Source organism: Patiria miniata, unplaced genomic scaffold (assembly GCF_015706575.1).
Source record: "Patiria miniata isolate m_02_andy unplaced genomic scaffold, ASM1570657v1 HiC_scaffold_7, whole genome shotgun sequence".
Lineage (NCBI taxonomy): Eukaryota > Metazoa > Echinodermata > Asteroidea > Valvatida > Asterinidae > Patiria > Patiria miniata.
In genome coordinates, this window is record NW_024037074.1 from 21,356,085 (window position 1) to 21,367,065 (window position 10,981).

Genomic DNA, 10,981 nt, shown 5'->3' on the forward strand with positions numbered 1-10,981 from the left:
ATCTCATCTATTTTATTGGCTTAAAAACAATTCCAACAGATTCACTAATTGCTAACCAACGGAAAGAATTAGCCCACCAAATGAACAATTCATAACCAACCTCTCTCAAGCTATCGATCTCCCCTACCGAGAAAAAAAAGCTTGAAGTAAAAGATCCAACTTTGTTTCCAACCCGCTATACCAACCCGTCTCCCACTTATCTGAGAACGACAATATCTTTGACATCCTAATTTCACTCTTGGAGGAACAATCTACATCTAGGGCGAAGTGGGGATGGGGCGAAGTGGGGATGGGGCGAAGCGGGGATGGGGCGAAGTGGGGATGGGGCGAAGCGGGGATGGGGCGATGTGGGGATGGGGCGATGTGGGGATGGGGCGAAGTGGTTAGGGGCGAAGTGACATGGGGCGACGTGGAAATGGGGCGAAGCGTCCGACACCCGTTTCCAGGTATCTTGATATCGGCCGACTTTGGATGTATTTTTCCTTTAAAAGAGGCGGGAACTAGTCTACGCGGATTGTAGGGGAAACCCCCATGCATCAGCGGAGAATGGTCCATTTTAAAATAGGGTGATACATGTTACGATTTGAGGTCGCTGTCACTTTTTTTTTTCAAGTGTAAAGATTTCAAACAAAGTTAAATTGTGATAATTTCCTATCAAATATTTTAGAATGAGTCTTTATAGACATATTGTTATTTGTATTTTACCTCTCTGAAGCCTGCGGATTAAAAAAGAAAAAAAGAAGAAGGTGCAACCCATGGCGCAAGATTGGTATGGTCTACACACGTGCATGTACGCGTCCTGCGTCATCGTGTCATGCATTGTGCAAACTTTCAACTCCAGAACTAGATAGATATCACCCGATATAGTTATAGATGCAGAGAGATGACGTAGACTTGGAAGTGACTGTACACATCGATGGTGCACGTCCCGTATCGACAATTTGACACGCCTGAAAGGACCTTTATACCATTGTTATTGTCCACCCATTTGTGTTGAGAATCGAACGAGTGTTGTGTGGTAAATATTTTGAATAGTTATGTCGGAGTCTACATTTTCTACGAAGTGTGACCGAGAGGCCACGGCGTGTTTGTATCCGGGTCAGGGGCTGGGCGGGAATCAAAGCGACAATGGTACGGGTACTGCTGGTGGTAGTCAAGTGGTTGCAAGTGTTGACAGTGGTACACATAAAACTGACGGGAGAGAATTAACAGCAACACTCTGTAGAACTGAACCAACAGCCTGCCTGTTCCCACACTCCGGATCCGACTCCCAATCGAATGAGCCCGGGTCTCTGGGCGCTGTATCAGCTACGTGTGCTACAACTTCGAGGACGACCACAACAATGAGCAGCAGTATTGGCGATGGTTACTCACCGCACGTGTACAGACACACAATGTGTGGGTTGCAGGTAGAAATGCCTTCATATGGATCTTCAAACAATGAGTGTGAGTTGGAGAAGGTTCCTGCTAAGGCACTCAATGTACCCACACGGACTCGCCTATCACTCATGTTGAACCCTCCCAAAGTCCTACATAATGACTGGACCGGGTTAGCTGGAGAAATGGGATTTGAGTACGAGGAGATTGAAAACTTTGCCCTGGAGAAAGATCCCATGAAGATAGTTCTTTCAGCCTGGACATGCAGACCGGATAGCACCATTGGAGCACTGTTGGAGATGTTAAGCACCATCAACAGGGATGATGTGCTGAATGATATTCGGAAATTAGTAGGTACGTATAATGCTACAGGTCAGAACCAATTCTCTGTTGATTGGTAGTTAACACTACAATGTTATTATTGTTGTGTTCAGTGTTCTCATTTATTGCCTTTGTAATCATACTTGATACTTGATACAGTAATCCGTTTTTACAGCTCCTCTTGAGCTGAACTAGGATATTGGTTGGTGCAGAAATGGCATCTCCAGCCACGGGGTGCAAGAAAAAAGAAAACCAGTACAGCAGACTAAGACTGTGATGATTAATACTACTATCATCATTATCATCATCATCATCATTATCATTCTTAGATGCTCCTTGAATGACATTCTATACAGTTCTTGAATACAATCAAAGTGTACTAACTAACCCAAGAGAGTTTTGAAATGGTTAAAAAAAGAGAGTACTTTTTCTGTTTCTCGACATGTGGAAAATACATCTGAATCTGAATGGTATAGCGGGCAAAGCATCCATCAATCAGGAAACATCACACCAACTTGTTGGTTAGTTTGGGGCGTGAAACAACGGGCGTGGAGCAGGACGTGTCTTCAAAATCATCACATTCACAGTTTTTCTGTAAATTTATGCCTGCAAGAACCTGAAACTTTGTGCAATCACAAACTAAATTCAAAGGTGTGGTGTATTAATTTATGTTGGTTGGTTTCCAGTATGCTAAGAACGTTACTGCATACATGTACAAGCATTTGCAGTATATGTACTCTCACCTTTCCGTCTCCATCAAAATCCACCCCCCCCCCCCCCCCTTTTTGTGGATTTTGAGGACTTAGTGTTGCTGGCCTGGTTTGACTAAATTGTGATGGAGTATGATGGACTTGGGCCTGGAGGCCTGAAGTAATGCTAGAGGAATCTGATTGATTTTGCCTACCATCCAGTACTGCTGTCATATAAGCCATGTGTACTGTCCATCAAAATCCACCAGTACTTCAGTGGTGGATTCCATTATGTCATGTAATGATGTATTGGAAGTAGAGTGAGTGATGGATTTTGGCGGACTTGGTCCTCTACTTAGTAAAGGGCAGTTAGGTTGAGAGTAATATAAAAATGGGTTGTAACTTACACTTAGACTTACACTTACATTTTGTTTGATGGGCAATTATCAGGCTTAAGCCTTTTAAGACCCCATATCCTTGTTCCTTCCAAAACTTATCCAGCTGCGTCTTGAATTAGTTTGTGATCTTAGCTTCTATGACGCTTGATGGGAGACTATTCTACTCTGTGCTCACTCTGACTGAGGAAAAATATTTCTACAGCCTGTGACCTCCGCCTCTGTCAGTGTGTGGATTGGTTGAGAAGAGCTTGGACTTCTCTATACTTTCTAATCCTTTTATAATCTTGAAGGTCTCTATCAGGTCCCCTCTTGTGCTCCTCTGCTCTAGACTGTATAGCTTTGTTTCTTGCAAGCTTTCTGGGTAGCTCAGATGTTTGATGCCTGGGATGAGTTTTGTGGCTCTTCGTTGAACTGTTTCTAACATAACGGTATCTTTCTATGGACACCAGGCTTAGATGGAATATTCCAGATGGGGACGGATGTAAGTTTTGTATCATTGTGAAGCATTTCTTGTCAAAGTGCTTGAATGTGCACTTTATGATTCATTGCCTTATTTGCTGCTGCTGCACATTGTCTGCTAGTCTTCCCATCATCAGTGATATCTTTCTTAAGGTATGGACACCAGGCATGGACAGAATATTCCAGATGGGGACGGATGTAAGTTTTGTAGAGCACTGTGAAGCATTTCTTTTCATAGTGCTTGAAGGTGCGCTTTATGATTCTGAGTTTAGTCATGGCCTTATTTGCTGCTGCTGCACATTGTCTGCTAGTCTTCCCATCTTCAGTGATTATAACTCCCAGATCCTTTTCCTCAATGTCGTGTGGGATTACCTCTCCGTCAAGATTGTATTCAGTTTCCTGATGGGTGTTTCCCATGTGCATCCTTTTACACTTAGTGGCACTGAAGCTGAGTAGCCATGTCTCAGACCACTTTTGGAGCGAGCAAGGTCTTGTTGCATTTTCACTTGGTCATCATCTCCCTCCCCTCATCTGTCTGTAAACTTTGGTATCATCCACAAACATCTTGACTTGTCAGCCCTGTGGTCATGCATTACTCTGATGTTGCCAGTTACATGTATTAAGCTTGGGTAGTGCATGAAATTTGCATTGAGCATGGGCTAGATGTGCATCAGACTGAGACCTGGAGTGCTCTGAAAAGTGTAAAACTAAATCAGGCCAACTCACCCTTTTGCTAGCAAATTTCTCCAAAATTTTAATTGGGCAAAGAAAAGATCCTCAGTATTTCACCAACCAAGTTTGGAGACTCATTTCAATTTTTCAAGGAGATATTTCTTTAATGGAAATCAAGTGATTTCCAAATGAGGCTACTAAACTGGTACATGTCCAACCATGGTACAACTGTTTGAAAAGATTGACCTCTTTAGTCAGTGTCATCTGTCTGGTGACTGACTACGGAGAAATGTGTAGTAAATACAGACTACATGTTGTAGTTCCTAACTTGCCACGTTTCTTTTGGCACAGTTGATTGATACAGTACTGAAGCAGTGTTGGACTGGCTGTTTCAGGTGCCAGTCTATTTTCTTGTATTGCATGTTTTCAATACCGTTTTGGGACTCTTATACACAGTATTGAGAGTCCCAAATTTTTCGGACTAGACATGCGGCAAGTATGACATGCACAGTAATTGTGCCTGGTCAAGCTTGACTGAATTTGGACGGTTGAAAAAAGTGTCTCTGAAATGAAGTGAAAATATCTGTTTTCTTATGAGAAAGTTTGGATAGCGGTATCTTTAAAGACACAACACAGTTCTGTTGGTGTTGTTGCTTGAACTGGGAAACAGTTCAAAATTGTTCATTAGTTTCAAGAGATAGCATAGTTTAACATTCTTCTAACAAGTTTATATAGATGTACATTTGTCCTATGAGTATTTGAATTTATTTCTATCATTATTTTTAGAGCGAGATGCTAGTCGATGGGTGGAGAGACGCAAAGGAGACGTCAATGGACAACCAGTTCAAGTCCCAGAAGGTAAGATAGTCCTCAGCATAAAACCCTTGAATATCATTTCTGTAGTCACTCATGTGTTATATTAAAAAGTTAAGAGAATTGTTTATTGTCAAAATACAAATTAAGGGACTTAGATTTGACACTAATTTGTGTAATATTTGGTTTTGCAGTGAGTGAAAGCTACCCAAATGTTCCTGAGACACCAGAGCTGCGTGGGATTACATTGGAGGATCATCCATCAGGTGGGTGTCATGGCACATGCATGTACATGTACATGTACATGTAGATTGTGTTGTCTTTTCGATCCAAAGTGATTTTTGTTCTTGGGCATGACATGCATGTAGGCCTGCAGCAAAAATAATTTCGGAAAAAAATGTTGCAACCTGACGCCCTTGACTCTCCATAGACTTTGTACACAACCGCTGGAGTGGCGCCAGGTTGCAACATTTTTTCCGTAATTTCTTAGCAGTGGTTTGTAGTTTCTGCTGGGGTTGATTTGGTTATTACAACTGAAATGCACACCATGTAAGATGGGGCCATTGATTACAGGCATCTTGTTCCATGCAAACTCCAAATAGATAATGACAAGCAAATTGTAATACCAGCGTGTGATGTTCTAAGGAATTTCCATAAATTGTCAGAAAACTGTACCTCATTCTTCCTGGCATTTCTTTTAGCTTAAATAGAGCATTTAGTTGCATCTAAATTGCCTGTAAAAGTTGGCCGGAAGTCAATTGATATGGCTTCAGTTCCCATAGTCAGTATAGATTCAGAAATACTTACATTCACCACCAAGAACAATTTAAACAGGGGAAATAAGATCTTACCCTGAATCTTGCACACAATTCCCTGTAGGATTCATAGATCAAATTTTGTCTCTTTTCTTCTAACCAGTTGCCCCTTGAATTCAAGTTCTGGTGGCTAGTTGTATTTTGAAAATATAATGTCTAAAAACTGTATGAAGCTATGCATGACAAAATCATTGAAACTGCACATGCCTTTCCTAGAAAGTTTGTGTTTTTGAAAGTCTCCGTCACTACCTGTTGCTATGTAAACCAATTCAATGGTTTATTTTTATACAGGCCTTCTTTATTCCATACAAAGGGTTCACCCAGGTGGTGTTATATTTTATTTCAAAAGAACGTTTCAACTTAGCTCACAACTTTTGTCCTGCCAATAACCATAACAATCACTGCACAAACGCTTTGTGTGGATTTGTATAAGTTGTGCGCAGGTTCAGTATTGCCGCAAGCAAAAACTACTTTGAAACGAAAGCAACTTTTTGTGTGTGCTGGGATTGTGTACTGAATATAACATCGGCATGCAGGCTTCATCCATGCCCATAAATGGTAACTCAGAGTGGTTGTCAACTATGCATGCATTATTCCTGAATAACAAACACACACATTTCATGGGAAGTGTTGTAAACTGTATACAGTTAACTGGTTTTTAACATGTCATTTGATATTGGAAAAGAAATGCATACAGACAAATACCTATGATAATATAATTTGCTTTTCTTGATATAGTGTTTCACTTTGAAAATCTCAAAATGCTTTACAAAACGTCACCACATAAAAAGTATTTAACCAGTTAATTAAGAAGTATTTGAAAAATACTACCTTTTAAAAAGAGATTCTTAACCTGTGATTTAAAAATTCCCAATTCATTAACACATGTATTTCTCAAACAAGGCAAAGATGGTGAGAATTTGGGAATTCTTACCCAAAAAAGGACCATAATGTGTACTGTTATTAGCAAATATATGAAAATGCAACTTTTAAATATGTACAATCACAACTGTATTCACATAAAATAGCATAGGCCTACTACTCATACAACAATAACAATTAAATGTAATGACAAGTTACATGAAAAGTTCTTGGTAATTGTGAAATTTGTGGAGGTACGTGAAGGTGTGGTTTTTCAGAGAAGCATGCCCATGTATGGATAAAGGAAACCTGTGTAGCTGCACGTACATCCTGAGCAACAACACTGAACTCAAATATTACATGTACATGTACATGTACACTGTACATGTACACTGTACATGCGTACACTGTCACTGCGTCCCATAAGTATATCATAACGGAACTTGTGTACATGTGATTTCTTGCGCTGTGGTAAAGGAAATGATGTCACAATCACATTTAAAGGTACTCTATTGAAAAGAATCTGTGTGTCAAATGGCAAAATGGGACACACTTTTTTAGATATAAGGTGAAAAATACAAATATTGTTATTTTATTAGAAAACACGGCGCAGACTTGATCTCACACTGGAACTCAGTCCAACTGACATAAATATGCAACACGTGAATATTACACAAAATTGGTCAGTGTTGAAATTGATATGTTTGATATCCCCACGACCGGAGAAACAGGGTAATGACATGTTCTGTCTCTTTCTGTCTTGATGTATATACAGGCCCTCCTGAGGTGTTTGATGCCTATGTCTGCTTCACCTATGCTGACAGTGAGTTTGTGAAGGAAATGATGGCCGTCCTTGAGAAAGAACCATACAACTTAAAACTGTGTATTGATTTCAGGGACCTGGTACCTGGAGGATCCTACTCAACCATCACAGCTGAACTCATTGAAAACAGGTACATTTGGAGTGAAATAATAATAAGTTGTTTTATGATGGTGGTTTCATAGAAAAGATGATTGATGCCCTGTTTGGTGATGTGGCATTGTGGCTAGTGGCCACAGAAATGTAGTATGGGAATCCCCTCTTATTACCAAAGTTGTTTTTAAAGTTCATGCGCAAGAAAAATATGTCATGAGTCAGAATACCTACAGACTATGTTTAGTTTGTGCACCCCTTGCACGGACATATTCACATATACTTTATAGGCACTTTATACTTAATTCATTTGATCATGTAGGTCTGAACACAATATCAATCATGTTGGCACTTTTGAAAATATTGTCCATAACTTGACATGACATGAGGTATACCCCCTTCTTTTGCGTCTTTTCATGAAAGACATTCACCACTTAAATTGATATGAACATTTACAGCTGTTGTTTAATAAATTCTACTCCATTAGATAAATTCTTTTGGCACTGCATACGGGATTGGCCGACTAGTCTGCTTTGTCAGCCAATTGTTGAAACTCTCTGTGCTGACTGGGCAACTTGTTCTTATACTCTCCCTTCTCCATGCATGTAGATGTAAGCGCATGATCATCGTGCTGTCACCAGATTTCTTGACGAGTGAGGACTGCAACTTTCAGACCAAGTTTGCTCATAGCATTGCCCCAAGTAAGTCATTCCAAAAAGAAATGGTTTGGGTGGATAGCAGTATAAGATAGGTACTGTATTTTGCAGATCCAATAACTTTTAAGTGGTACATGTATGCGTCAGACTGAGTGCTTTTAAATCTAACTGATTTTTGTTGACATTCTTGTGAAAAAGTCTACAATCCCGTGAGATTGTGTGGCGTTTTCCTTTTTTGGGTGAGGCAATTTCCAAAAACTTCCCAAGGAGTTATGAACCAGGCTGTTGACCAGGTTTAATCATTTCATTGAAGCTAATAATAATACTTCATATGACTTTATGCATTATTGTCATTGATTTTTTTTGGTATAAATAATTGTTTACAGAGCGCAAAATTAGCTGTTAATTAGTAATTATCTGGATGTTAATTTCTGTATTTTAAAAATTTTGGCGGTATAAAAAATCATTAAGTAGTTTGTAGTACACACAAATCAGGAGCATTGTCTAAACATGGACAGCAAAATAGGATTCAAATGAAAAAGCTTATCCCCCTAAACAACTGCATTGTATTTCACAACCTTCAATTGCCAATGGTCTTTTAAAATTATTTGTTTTCTTGGTGTGTGTGTGTGTGTGTAGGTGCACGAAGCAAGCGTCTGATCCCAGTAATGGTGGAGAACTGTAAACTACCCAACATCCTGCGCCATTTGACAATCTGTGATTACACCAAGAAGGACCTGAGACAGTGGTTCTGGCCCAGATTGCATGGCGCCCTCACTAAAAAGTAGGCGTCTGTAGGTATCTCACTTTGCCCAGAGCGTGCCTTTAGGACTAGTCTATAAGGGCATATTGTACATCAACTTGTAAATACATGTATTTGTAAATGAAAAATCATGACAATGTGTTCTTTTGTTTTAAGAATTGCTTGACAATTAACCAGCTTTCTCAGTTGTAAACATGAAGTTTTTATTTGTTTGAAGTGTGACATATCAAAGTACATGTGTATGTATTTCATACAAATTGCAAATACTGTTGTTCAAAGCATGATGTGTCACCTTTTATAGAATTTAAGAATTGTGGACAAATTATGGCAGACATTTTCCATGCAAGAACAGTAGATGGTGGTTTTTGACCATATTCCATAGAAATATGATCCAGTTATAGTATAATAATTTATTGTTTAATGTCTTTTGTTTACCTTTAGGTACATATGAACAGAAACGCAACTAACAAGACAAATAAATGCTTAACCCCTGTGTCAAACCCAATTATTTGCCAACCCCATTTTGCTTTTCCTGTTTGTAATATGGTACTTTAGGTAATGGTCTTTTTGTCAAAGTACTTGTGATATGCAAATTTTAACTTAATCTTTACCACTGCGGTTACTGTGGTAACGTTAGGTTGATTTACATGCACTCAGTGCATTGCATTGTAATATTCCCACAAAAGAAGAATAGTATGAACTATAAAAGTGATGGTCAAACCAAAACTATAGAGGGCAACGTGGCTGTATAAAATTTACCAACATAAACATACTTGTACAACTATTTCATATATTTATATGATGGAATGCCTCCAACTTTCTAACATCCTGTACAGTTTACTTTCTAACATCCTGTACAGTTTACTTCCTATGGCATTGGTTATATATTCATGTACAACATTGCAAGTTAGAAATTTGTATCTTTTTTGGTGTGTGTGTGTGTGTGTGGGGGGGGGGGGGGGTGTCATTCAATGTTTACCTTGGATCCAGTTGGTTGCAGTTTTGTAAGCCACCCACACAATGGCCTGAATTGCACCCACCCACACAGGCATATAAGAAGTTTAGGGACTGTCCCCAGTATTACCTGCATATTTAGATTATGAGTCATGAATGAAAGTGAACTGATACAAAACACATTGATTGTTGCATTAGGGACTGCCCCTGCACAACACCAGCTACATGAAAGGGCAAGATTCCATACAAACATGTTGACATCTAATTTCACTTTGCCCAGAATACATGTACTTAAAAAAGATACTGAAATAACTTAATCAATGGTAAGCTATGCTTCAGCAGAACTTGTAAGCTTTCAATTACATACTTTTCGTTTACGTACTTTCAACAGTTTTAGAGACATTTTTTGGGTCCAGAATTTACTCAACCATCAGGTTATATCAGTGTTGGTTCTTTTACAGTTTCTTATAAAAGGCAACCCTTTTTAAAAACTCAATCAGGTATAATTTTTATATTAATTCCTACATGTACAGTTTACGGCATTTTAGCTCTCTTTATGGGCTTGATTGTCTTATGGTAGCTTTTGAAGGGATACAATTAACAGCGTTTCTGAATTTGAGATTTGACACGGAATATAATATGCTGCGGTGTTTTGGTTATCTATTTTGGTCGTGCGTATAATGCAAGAAAATACATAGGAGTGGGTTAAGACAGTGTTGCTGCATACATTTGCTCACAAACTTTCACATCCACTTTCACAATACAGTGTTTAGCATATGGGCCTACATTTAGTGAATCATCTGTTGCTCTTAAAGGGATGTCATTTGTTCATTATATTCTTTTTGTGTGAGTTGTGATAAAGTACTTTTTTTTTTTAAACTTGATCGGCCTTTATAATGTAGATTTAACATGCATGTCTTCTTGGAAGCAAATGTCTAAATGCATCATGGTAAAGGGCCAATGAAATGAGTTATGTTATTGTGACATATTAGCTCATGCTCTGTAAGTCTAGTGATTAAAGGTGTGTACTGAAATGACTGACTGCATTATTTGGCAAAGAATTATGCATCAATGTTAAATTACATGCATTAACAGATTAAGTATGTAAAGGCTTATGATGGTTTTAAAAAAGGCAAGGTAAATAATATATATTGTTATATTGGTGAGTTGCATGTTAGATGCACCTTATCTGCCTTTGTTCATGACAGGAACTGTATAAAAGATCTATCTATTCTTTTGTAATAAAAAAATCACAATGTCATAAAGTCAGTCTCTTTAGTATTCTATTTT

General features: G+C 38.7%; 1 protein-coding gene across 1 annotated transcript; it reads left to right on the plus strand.

The window, feature by feature from the left end:
* Window positions 1-846: 846 nt before the first annotated feature.
* Window positions 847-10,960, plus strand: LOC119745664 (myeloid differentiation primary response protein MyD88-like). The gene is made up of 6 exons (XM_038222189.1): window positions 847-1,731; window positions 4,703-4,774; window positions 4,924-4,995; window positions 7,181-7,358; window positions 7,928-8,019; window positions 8,614-10,960. Exons 1-6 carry the CDS (start codon window positions 1,038-1,040, stop codon window positions 8,760-8,762), a joined length of 1,257 nt encoding a protein of 418 aa, XP_038078117.1. The 5' UTR covers window positions 847-1,037; the 3' UTR covers window positions 8,763-10,960.
* Window positions 10,961-10,981: the final 21 nt, after the last annotated feature.